Consider the following 12205-nt stretch of genomic DNA (forward strand, 5'->3'; position numbering starts at 1 on the left):
TCGTCCTCGTTGAAGAGCTGCTGAACCAACAGGAAAGCCAACCCCAGTCAATTAATTTATGGAAAAATTGCAATTATTGGAGGGCCCTCAGCGGGGGAAGAAAAACATTTCCAAATGACGCGCAATAATTGCTATTGTTTTGTTTTCCTTCTCTTTAAGCAAAATGTGGAACTGTTCTGCAGTTCTGTAATGGAGTAGCAAAGTCAACAGTTCCCCACATGTACCTAATCATTGTGTATTTACGATGTATCCCGTCTGAACACCCAGATGACCAAAATCACTTCCATACAGGCACTCTGTAAAACGGCCTGAGCCACATGAACGCACCAGGCAGACTCGGCACACATTAAGAACTCTTGATCATTAAGTCCTGTGCCTCTGTAGCACCATCTGTGCCCAGCTGCAAGTTTCCCCCCACTACCTAACATGTTAACCCAAACGGTAGACTAAGCACTACAGAGAATGGATCCTTCAATCAGATTTGTACAGTGAGAGAATGTTTAATCTCGCAACCTATTGTCACAAGGAATTTTTTTGGCCTGCTTTGATTTAAATGAGACAAGTACATCTGTGTTCATTCAACAGCCCATTTTATAAGATCCCAGAGATGTAGCTAGCAACTATAAATCGACTAAATAAAATTTTGACATTTCAATAGGTAAACCTGACAAAGCTGCAGCTTTGTTCAATGCTGTCCTCAATAGTTGCTAGTTCCCAGTCAAAAGACAGATCAAAAACCACTGACTGAGTCAGAGAAACCCAGCACCACACGACAGCTTTCTCTCTCACTGAGGATGGGGGTGACACACGCTTAGAACTGGGAGGGGAGCAGTTTACAGTCGGAAAGAAAAGGACTGACTCACAGAAAGAAAGAGGGGGGGATGCTTTTGTGGAGAATGCTTGACAATCCCATAGAGTCAGTTCTTCCCTCTTTCCGGTACATGGCAAAACCCAGAAGAGTAATATGCATGCTAAACAAAGAGTTGAATCAACTAACAAAGGGTCAGCCAATAAAACTAAGAACAGATGGCCCTTAAATACACTGCTCAAAAAAATAAAGGGAACACTTAAACAACACAATGTAACTCCAAGTCAATCACACTTCTGTGAAATCAAACTGTCCACTTAGGAAGCAACACTGATTGACAATACATTTCACATGCTGTTGTGCAAATGGAATAGACAAAAGGTGGAAATTATAGGCAATTAGCAAGACACCCCCCAATAAAGGAATGATTCTGCAGGTGGTGACCACAGACCACTTCTCAGTTCCTATGCTTCCTGGCTGATGTTTTGGTCACTTTTGAATGCTGGCGGTGCTCCTACTCTAGTGGTAGCATGAGATGGAGTCTACAACCCACACAAGTGGCTCAGGTAGTGCAGTTCATCCAGGATGGCACATCAATGCGAGCTGTGGCAAGAAGGTTTGCTGTGTCTGTCAGCGTAGTGTCCAGAGCATGGAGGCGCTACCAGGAGACAGGCCAGTACATCAGGAGACGTGGAGGAGGCCGTAGGAGGGCAACAACCCAGCAGCAGGACCGCTACCTCCGCCTTTGTGCAAGGCGGTGCACTACCAGAGCCCTGCAAAATGACCTCCAGCAGGCCACAAATGTGCACGTGTCTGCTCAAACGGTCAGAAACAGACTCCATGAGGGTGGTATGAGGGCCCGACGTCCACAGGTGGGGGTTGTGCTTACAGCCCAACAACGTGCAGGACGTTTGGCATTTGCCAGAGAACACCAAGATTGGCAAATTCGCCACTGGCGCCCTGTGCTCTTCACAGATGAAAGCAGGTTCACACTAACCACATGAGCACATGTGACAGACGTGACAGAGTCTGGAGACGCCGTGGAGAACGTTCTGCTGCCTGCAACATCCTCCAGCATGACCGGTTTGGCGGTGGGTCAGTCATGGTGTGGGGTGGCATTTCTTTGTGGGGCCGCACAGCCCTCCATGTGCTCACCAGAGGTAGCCTGACTGCCATTAGGTACTGAGATGAGATCCTCAGACCACTTGTGAGACCATATGTTGACACATGCACATGTGGCCTGCTGGAGGTCATTTTGCAGGGATCTGGCAGTGCACCTCCTTGCACAAAGGCGGAGGTAGCGGTCCTGCTACTGGGTTGTTGCCCTCCTACGGCCTCCTCCACGTCTCCTGATGTACTGGCCTGTCTCCTGGTAGCGCCTCCATGCTCTGGACACTACGCTGACAGACACAGCAAACCTTTTTGCCACAGCTCGCATTGATGTGCCATCCTGGATGAACTGCACTACCTGAGCCACTTTTGTGGGTTGTAGACTCCGTCTCATGCTACCACTAGAGTGAAAGCACCGCCAGCATTCAAAAGTGACCAAAACATCAGCCAGGAAGCATAGGAACTGAGAAGTGGTCTGTGGTCACCACCTGCAGAACCATTCCTTTATTGGGGGTGTCTTGCTAATTGCCTATAATTTCCACCTTTTGTCTATTCCATTTGCACAACAGCATGTGAAATGTATTGTCAATTAGTGTTGCTTCATAAGTGGACGGTTTGATTTCACAGAAGTGTGATTGACTTGGAGTTACATTGTGTTGTTTAAGTGTTCCCTTTATTTTTTTGAGCAGTGTATATTTTTTTATTACCTATTACTGATGCTATGGAGATTTCTTAATCAATGTCTGTGCTGTTCAAATCTGTTGGTGGGTGAGGCGAATTCAGCGCTCAGCTACAAACAGCTGGGGATCAGAGGCCTCAGTGTTAAAATGGAGGGATCACTTCTCCCTTCCACAGTTTCTTTGTTCAAATTACTTTATGGGAGACAGATAAGTTTGCATGTGCTGTGTCCTGACAAATTTATGGCTGTTTGGAATGGATACCATTTGGTCATGAACCATGTTTGAGTAATACAATTTAGAGCTGATCAGATAATGTGCTCCGCATTGAGCCATATTTTAACGCTGTAATTTATTACTTAACGGATCATGTATTGTGCCATTAACCATGTTTGTGTGACATAATTTAAGAATGATCAGCTGTAGAGCATAATGGAATCCTGTCTTGTGTATTCAAGGGGCAATTCTCACCACAAGTGTTAGTTTTAGCGGCTTGCTTGCCATATTTTTCCAGTTTAAAAGCTGGCAACCCTCTGCAACATCTGGTTCAAATGGATGGGGGTATGTCAGCAAGGAGAAGCTCAGAGGAACGCAAACAGCGACAAGACTGCTCACATTTAACAACTCATCATTCAAGGTTTACCCAATAACAAATTCATCAACAGCAATGTGTCAAAGTCAACAACATCTAACAAGCTGCTATTATGAATTCACGACTCATGCTCATACCTTCATTACTTATACAAACTCACCTATCAGTAAGCAAACACAGATTTTCACAATCATTTCATCTTATCATGCCCAAATAGTTTATACAATATTTGACAGATGAAGATGGAGAAAGATGGAGAATAAGCCATGAAGGAAAAGTATTGGAGTTTTGGTGAAGGTACAGCCAACTAGCGCAAGAATAATATTGCGATATTGTCGAAACCATATATAGTCAAAAATAAAATCCCAATATGTAACTATCGATTAGAGGTCGACTGATTAATTAGGGTGGATTTCAAGTTATAACAATCGGTAATCTGCATTTTTTAACGTCGATTACATTGCACTCCACGAGGGGACTGAGGCAGGCTGACCACCTGTTACCGTGGCTCCTTGCTGAACTTACGTAAGTTCCTAGCTAGCATTAAACTTATCTTATAAAAAAAACAATCTTAACATAATCACTAGTTAACTTCTTGTCAATATGGGGGCACTTTCCACTTTGGAAAAAATCGTGCCCAAATTAAACTGCCTCGTACTCTATTCTAGATCGTACAATATGCATATTATTATTGGATAGAAAACACTCAAGTTTCTAAAACGGTTAGAATTATATCTGTGAGTAAAACTACTCATTTTGCAGCAAACTTCCAGACAGGAAGTGAAAAATCTGAAAACGATGCTCTGTTCCAGGGCCTGCCTATTGAATTGCCTTATATTTATGGATATGCATGCACTGCATACACCTTCCACTAGACGTCAACAGGCAGTGGAAGGTGGAATGGGGTGTCTAGCTTGATCTGAGGTCGAACAAGAGCTCTTGGAATGACGTGTCCAGAATTTCCTTTCTCTACCTAGGCGCGGGAAGCTCTTCCCTATTGTCTTATGATAAGCGTTCGGTATACACGGCTAATATCTCCGGCTTTGTTTTTATTTGATACATATTAGAAAAACATAAAGTAGGTTTTTTCAACCGAGTTTCATCAGTTTATTCAACTTTTAAATGGGACTTTGAGTTTTCCGTTCTCTGCGTCGAGAGAAATTGGGAACGTCATCAACATTGGCTAGCCTTGTGGAGCGAAAAATCGACAGGAGAGAAGGACATTCTAAAACCAAACAACGATTTATTCTGAACAAAGGACTCCTTGTACAAGATTCTGATGGAAGCTCAGCAAAAGTAAGAACAATTTATGATGTTATTTCGTATTTGTGGAAAACGTTGAGTCCTATTTCGCGTTTTGGCGGGCGCTGTCTCGCTATAACGTAAGCTGTTTGTTATGGTAAAGTTTTTTTTTTAAATCTAACATGGCGGTTGCATTAAGAACTAGGGTATCTTTAATTTGCTGTCCAACATGTATTTTTTAGTAAAGTTTATGATGAGTTCTTTTGTCAGATTAGGTGAGTGTCCAAAACAGCTCCGGACAATTTGGTGAATCGATGCTACATTTTCACAATGTATAAATACGGTTTGCAGCTCTAAATATGCACATTTTCGAACAAAACATAAGTGTATTGTATAACCTGATGTTATAAGACTGTCATCTGATGACGTTGGTCAAGGTTAGTGATTAATTTTATATCTTTTGCTGGTTTTTGCGAATGCTATCTATGCAGTGAATAAATGCGGTTGTGCGTTTGAATATTGTGGTAAGCTAATATAATGCTATATTGTGTTTGCTGTAAAACACTTAAAAAATCTGAAAGATTAGCTGGATTCACAAGATGTTTCTTTCATTTGCTGTACACCATGTATTTTTCATAAATGTTTTATGGTGAGTATTTAGGTATTTCACGTTGCTCTCTAATTATTCTGGCTGCTTTGGTGATATTTTTGATGGTAGCTGCAATGTAAATCTATGATTTATACCTCAAATATGCACATTTTCGAACAAAACAAATGTATTTTATAACATGTTATAAGACTCATCTGATGAAGTTGTTTCTTGGTTAGTGACTAATTATATCTCTATTTGGTCGGTTTTGTGATAGCTACCTATGCGGTAGAAAAATGGTGAAAATATGCGGTTGAGTCTTTTGCTATTGTGGTTAGCTAATAGAAATACATAGTGTTTGCTGTAAAACATTTTAAAAATTGGAAATGATGGCTGGATTCACAAGATGTTTCTTTCATTTGCTGTATTGGACTTGTGATTTCATGAAAATTATATCCCTGTCGCGTTAGGCTAGGCTAGTCAGATTTTTTGATGATGCTCCCGGATCCGGGATGGGTAGCAATGAAAGGTTAAACTACTAATAGCATCAACCATGTGTAGTTATCTAGCTGTCCTGCGTTGCATATAATCTATGCTGTGTCTGTTCATTTATCATCGAATCACAGCCTACTTCGCCAAACGGGTGATGATTTAACAAGCGCATTCGCAAAAGAAAACACGCTGTCGTTGCATCCGTCTACCTAACCATAAACAGCAATGACTTAAAAAAAAAAAAAAAATACACAAGTATATTTTTTTAACTTGCATATTTAGTTAATATTGCCTGCTAACATTAATTTATTTTAACTAGGGAAATTGAGTCACTTCTCTTGCGTTCTGTGCAAGTAGTCAGGGTATATGCAGCAGTTTGGGCCGCCTGGCTTGTTGCAAACTGTGTGAAGACCATTTCTTCCTAACAAAGACTAATTAATTTTCCAGAATTTTACATAATTATGACATAACATTGAAGGTTTGCAATGTAACAGCAATATTTAAACTTAGGGTTGTCGCTCGTTCGATAAAATACGGAACGGTTTTGTATTTCACTGAAAGAATAAATGTTGTTTTCGAAATGATAGTTTCCAGATTTGACCATATTAATGACCTAAGGCTCATGTGTGTTTATTATAAGTATATGATTTGATATCTGATAGAGCAGTCTGACTGAGCGGTGGTAGGCAGCAGCAGGCTGGTCTAAGGCACTGTATCGCAGTGCTAGCTGTGCCACTAGAGATTCTGGGTTTGAGTCCAGGCTCTGTCACAGCCGGCAGCGAACGGGAGGCCAATGGGGCGGCGCACAATTAGCCCAGCCTCGTCCAGGTTAGGGAGGGTTTGGCCGGCAGAGATGGGCGCAGTGAACGCTGACACGGTCGCCAGGTGTACGGTGTTTCCTGACACATTGGAGCGGCTGGCTTCCGGGTTGGATGAGCATTGTGTCAAGAAGCAGTGCGGCTTGGTTGGGTTGCGTTTCGGGGGACGCATGGCTCTCGACCGTCGCCTCTCCCGAGTCCGTACGGGAGTTGCAGCGATGAGACAAGACTAACTACTACCAATTGGATACCACGAAATTGGGGCAGGGGAATTAAAATCCAATAGTCAAAGGTATATTAAATACAAATTGTAGAGAGAGAAATAGTCCTATAATAACTACAACCTAAAACTTCTTAACTGGGAATATTGAAGACTCATGTTAAAAGGAACCACCAGCTTTCATATGTTCTCATGTTCTGAGCAAGGAACATAAAACGTTAGCTTTTTTACATGGCACATATTGCACTTTTACTTTCTTCTCCAACACTGTTTTTGCATTATTTAAACCAAATTGAACATGTTTCATTATTTATTTGACGCTAAATTGATTGTATTGATGTATTATATTAAGTTAAAATAAGTGTTCATTCAGTATTGTCATTAGAGGAAAAAATAAAATAAAAAACGGCTTGTTTTTGGTCTTCCAATATTCGGTATTGAATATTCATAAATCGGTCGACCTCTAATCTCATGTAAACGTTTCACTGTTTGCGTTGAAATGGTACAAATCAGATAAGTGACCCAGAGAGTGTGTTGAGGCCCTATGTTTGCATCATTTCCACAGTATTCTGGGAGGGATCCCCATTTTGCAGTGTGATATGGACTGTCTGGGAGATATGCTGCGTTTACACGGACAGCCCAATTCCCATCTTTTTCCCTCACCAATAATTGTGCAGAAGATCAGAATTGGTCTGCCTGTGTAAACGCAGCCATAGTCTGTCCATCAAGCTCATTTAGTCGCCATCTAGATAAAGCTTAAATTTTATTGTTTTATAGCACAAGGACTACAGTCATGTGGGACAGTGACATTTATGGCAATTAATGAGAATGTTAGTTACCCACATTAACATTATAGTACATGCATAGTTTAAAAATGAAACAGGAATATCTATACTGCGTTCTTACACAAAATTGTGGACGTAATTGTATCTTGCGCACACACTACCCCAAATATTTATTAATAACTATCTTGATTAAACTAGTAATGTTAGTATTTAGTTAGCCACTAACAGTAATCCCAGGCGAATTACTTTTGTATTGCCTGTGCTAACGTTAGATTGGTATCTAACCAGCTAACTTTCACAAGCTAGCTGTCTAATTTAGCACGCGTTAAATATTTCTGAACGTTACCAAGTAATCTAGCTAGCTACTTTGTCGTTTAGTTTGTTTAATTTGCCATATTAACGTGCCCTTTCCGAAATATTAAAGTGCGCCCAAACTTTTAAACCACAGCAAGCACCCTTTCTTACACACGTTTGTCCTACAAACTAACGTAGTTAGCTAGGCTAGCGACACAAAAACTAGCTACAGTAGCTAGGTAGCGCTAGTTCGCCACATGTGTAGGGACAACATTCAACATTGGGTCTTACCTGTTAAACGCAGTTTAACCGGACCATTTCGCCGAACTCCTTGGTTAGACATCTTGCTTCCAGCTTAATATTGAAGACTAACCAGTTTCAGACCGAAGTAACAATAATGGAATGAAGGCATTGTTTCCCGGATGTAGACAGCACTGCTGCCATCATGATCACACAATCACTGTCGCGTACATACAAAAAACAATTACTAGCTAGGATGCCGCAGAGTGCATTTGACCAAATACTCTTGCAAATCAGGGTTCTGGCCGACTAAATATTTTAGAGTAACCAAGAGACCCGAGTTCACATCTTCAGCTTCTGAACGATTGGAATTCAGTCCTCCTCCCAGTCAGACGAGAGTTGAACTGTTGAGCTCGTGCGCCCTTCAGTGCAGATCCCACTTCAGGGAGGCTAGTAAGTAAATTACCAATGACGACATGGGGATGGAAACATCTGCCTGTACGGCTTGGCTAAACTGAAAGGATCTGATGCTAATGACCGAGAAAATACAACTTTGTCAGACAAGTGACTTTTCGGATTGCTAGTGTTATAAAACAAAGAGTCTAACAGTCCAGATACCATTGCAAAAACAGTGTTTCTTTGCATATAGTTCTTACAGAAACAAGAGGGTGGAAGCTATAAAGATTCATATTCAATTGGAAGTCAGTGCTGCCATTCCACCCAAACTACAGCAGTTGGAATTTCTTTTAAGAAATTTATTTACAGACATTTATAAAACATATGTACATTTCAGACAGAGAATAGAAGTCCATTATTACACAGAGGACAAACAGTGGCAGTATACAGTAGAGATGAAAGGAAAAGTGGTATTTAGAAGTTGAAAGTGCTTTGGTTCTCACTGATCTGGAATGCATAGCCATCAGTTGTCAATTCTGGAGCAAGACATTGGTCTTCCTCTTCCTAGAAAACAGAATGTGCAAGAAATTGAGGCAAAGGAAACAAATAGCATCTATAATAGGACAGGTTCAATTAGTCACCATTACACAACAATGCTCACCTCGCCAGAGAAATATTTCTCAATTAGGTTGAGAGCGGCCTTGTAGACTAGCTCATTCTCATGGGACTGCAGAGCTTCAATCTTGTCTAGCCCACCGCATTCCTCGATCATCATGCACAGCTTGTCTTCTTCACCAATCTTATCTCCAGCCTGATGGACAAAACAAGTTAAGAACAAATACGTCACCCGAATCTTGCAGTTATATGGTACAAATGCCTACGTCTATACCGTAATAAGATTAACTAATTCTTGGTGAGAAGGTCCCCTTACCAGGAAAATGTTGGTGATGGCATCCAAGATGACAAGGATGGTTTTGCTGTCCTTTGTTGAGAGTAGATTCAACAGAGGCTCCAGCACATTAGCTTGAACAAGATACACAACCTGTTCAACTGTGCCCCCACTGGTAAAGTTGGTTATTGCCCAAACTGCCTCTTTCTGAGTCTTGTAGTCCCCCTGTATGGAAAAACAGATGAGGAATATACATTTTTAAATCCCACCATTCCTAGTTATGAAAAAGAAAATCCGATCATTTAAGAGATTACTACAGAAAACAAACCTACATACCTTACGTAGGACATCTACCATGAGAGGGACCAGGCCAGCATTGATGATATCCTGGATCTGAGAGTCTCTCCCTGCAGTGATGTTGGACAGGGTCCAGGAGGCCTCCTTCTGGATGTTACTCTTGTGATGGCGCAGCAGGCCAGGGAACATGGAGAGGGCCCCAGCGTTCAGCACTGCCTGAGTCTGCTCATCCGTGCCAGTCACCATGTTTCCAATGGCACGCAAAGAAGGAGTCTAAAGGGAGACAGGTAAAAGACGGTGAGCACTTGGGTGAAAAAATACATAGTACCATAAATGTTGAAATATATAAATATGGGGATTACTTAATTATTGTACATGACAGTCCACCACCTCTGCAGGATAACTAGAATGGGCACATACCACAACAGAGATCTCCCCAGAGCCAAGCAGCTGCACCAGGCGGGAGACCAGGCCAGTCTGCAGCACCACCACCTCGATGCGATCGTTGGGCCCGTCGGTCAGATAGGACAATGCCCAGCAGGTGTCTGCCAACACCTCCTTATCATCATGGTGCAGCAGACGCACCAGAGTGGGCAGGATCTGCTGCACGGCTGCCAGAGGGGGAGATGGGTTCTTGTTGCGGCACAGGTTTGACAACAGCCAGGTGATGTTTCTCAGGTAGCCAGACTGCAGAGAATCAAGACAAAAATATTTTAGAGTTGTTCATTCATTGAGTTACAGCACCTCCTAGTGGCCAGTGAGGAAAGTAATGTGGGGTCAATGAGTTAACCAAAAAACAAGACTAATACTTTGTGTCATGTTATGAATGGTTGCCAAGGGTCACCACATTAAGAGTACTAGGCACTAAGAATACTTACAGAGAACAAAGAGAGCTCAGGGACAGCGAGCAGACTAAGCAGGGGGGCCACAGCTCCAAGCTTAATGACCTGGTCTCTGTAGCCCGACCCATCACCTAACAGAATAAATCAAGGATGCAAGATCACTTTGGCAGTTTAGGGTTCTATACACTGATGAGATACTGTAACAAGAGGAATGCGCTACCTGCAATGTTACCCAAAGCCCACACAGCCTGCTCGCTGATGTGGGGGTGGGGGGATATGACAAGCCTGATGAAGGCTGGAATGGCTCCGCCCTCCACAACAGCACTGGTCTGGTCAGATGTTCCAGATGCAATGTTGGTTAGAGCCCAGGCAGCTTCAAACTGGATAGGGGGGGACTCCAAACCCAAGAAAGCAACTAACTTAGGAATCAGCCCAGCACTGATGATGTGGTCAATGGGAGGATGTCTCTCACGGGATAGCAACTTCCTGTAATGAGAACAATTGAAAAACCAACAAGTCATGATTATGGTAGCCAACAATTAAAAATAAAAACACTGCCACAAATACAGCATTTCCCAGACAGTTTTACATCCATCACTTTACCTTGCAGCTTGCGAAGCATTGAGCTGGGCATCAAGGTTGTTACTGTTCACACCAGCAAGAATCTCCTCCACAGACCACTGTCGAGTGGCCTGTAAATTAAGACAACAGGTTGTTTCCATTGGAATTATTTTACTAGGCAAGTCAGTTAAGAACAAATTCTTATTAAAACGACCTACCCCGGCCAAACTCTCCCCTAACCCGGATGACACTGGGCCAAATGAGCGCCAATGGATTTAATGTGCATTGTATAAACAGACAGGCCTAACAAACTCACCTGACAGTTTTGGCTTTTCTCTTGAAGTGGGGAAGTTGCCTCGTCGACCAAAGTGTTGACATTTCTTCTTTTGAAGATCTGATCGTCCTTCTTTGACTTCCGAAGTTCGACGTTGACTTCTACTCTCCTGCGTCTAAGTTCCTGCAAAGTGATCAGCAACCACCATTGACTATGACTAGCCAGATTCATTTAACTCACAAGCCATAAACACATATTTGAAATGAAACATTGAAGAAAAAAGAAAACGTGCCATGCATACATGTCACTTACATTCGCATCTTTTCCCTTATTCTTGAACTTGTCCAGACGGACACCGTTCTCGTTGCCAGCAGACATTTTTGGGCAAATTGACAAAAATGTTCGAAGTAGTTTGATAAAGAAATATTTTTTTGAGCACCTAAACGAAATGCAACAATTAGCTTCATAATACGAACTGCTAGCTAGGATCCAAGAACACGTTTTTGGCTTTTCTATAAAGTTATATCGGTCACAAGTGACCAGGAAGAGTGGCTAGCAAACCCCATCAACACAGTAAAGCAGTAACATATAGAAGTACATCGAATATTTTCCAACCACTACAAAATATAAGCCCTTGACAAGCACTTACCCGATCCTTCTACAGAAATTCTAGGTAATGCATCGAAAATTTGTACAGACCTTTAAATTCCTGTCACAAAGCTCTCTGATTGGTCAGTTCGATTAAAAGCATCACCCTATTGGACTGTTTTGAAAAATCACAGGGCGCTCTGGAAGTGTTGTCAGTAGAAATCTATCGCGAGAATTCAGTACTCCCATGCCCTCATAATACAATTTGTATCATATCAGAAACAATTTTTCCAAACAAGTTCATGTTGTAACAGTTGCTTTTGTATTATTAAATATAACCGTTCAAAATGTGTTTTCTGCTTAGGTATGTGTGTGGAAAACAATATCTAAACCTGATGCAATTCAAGGAGTGGTTTCAAACCGCCCAGAAGATACGCTTAAAATCAGAGAACCCAGACAACTAAAATCTGTTAAAATATATGGTAAACATT

The 12205-nt window shown here is 41.9% G+C and overlaps 2 protein-coding genes across 2 annotated transcripts in view; both read right to left on the minus strand.

Annotated features, from left to right (window-relative positions):
- LOC129825920 (E3 ubiquitin-protein ligase SMURF2-like) overlaps positions 1 to 8313 on the minus strand; it is a 56167-nt gene extending 47854 nt beyond the window's left edge. The window contains exon 1 of the mRNA XM_055886038.1: positions 7919 to 8313. Within this exon, the coding sequence (XP_055742013.1) occupies positions 7919 to 7970 (52 nt within the window). The 5' untranslated portion in view covers positions 7971 to 8313. The remainder of the gene's footprint in view (positions 1 to 7918) is intronic.
- Positions 8314 to 8601: 288 nt separating this feature from the next.
- LOC129825928 (importin subunit alpha-1-like) lies at positions 8602 to 11836 on the minus strand. Its single transcript, XM_055886052.1, has 11 exons — positions 11776 to 11836; positions 11439 to 11565; positions 11169 to 11309; positions 10895 to 10983; positions 10512 to 10777; positions 10328 to 10422; positions 9870 to 10136; positions 9489 to 9722; positions 9195 to 9377; positions 8925 to 9074; positions 8602 to 8827 (listed from the first exon to the last, which is right to left on the minus strand). Exons 2-11 carry the CDS (start codon positions 11502 to 11504, stop codon positions 8738 to 8740), a joined length of 1581 nt encoding a protein of 526 aa, XP_055742027.1. The 5' UTR covers positions 11505 to 11565; positions 11776 to 11836; the 3' UTR covers positions 8602 to 8737.
- Positions 11837 to 12205: the final 369 nt, after the last annotated feature.

The sequence above is a fragment of the Salvelinus fontinalis genome, chromosome 2 (assembly GCF_029448725.1).
Source record: "Salvelinus fontinalis isolate EN_2023a chromosome 2, ASM2944872v1, whole genome shotgun sequence".
Lineage (NCBI taxonomy): Eukaryota > Metazoa > Chordata > Actinopteri > Salmoniformes > Salmonidae > Salvelinus > Salvelinus fontinalis.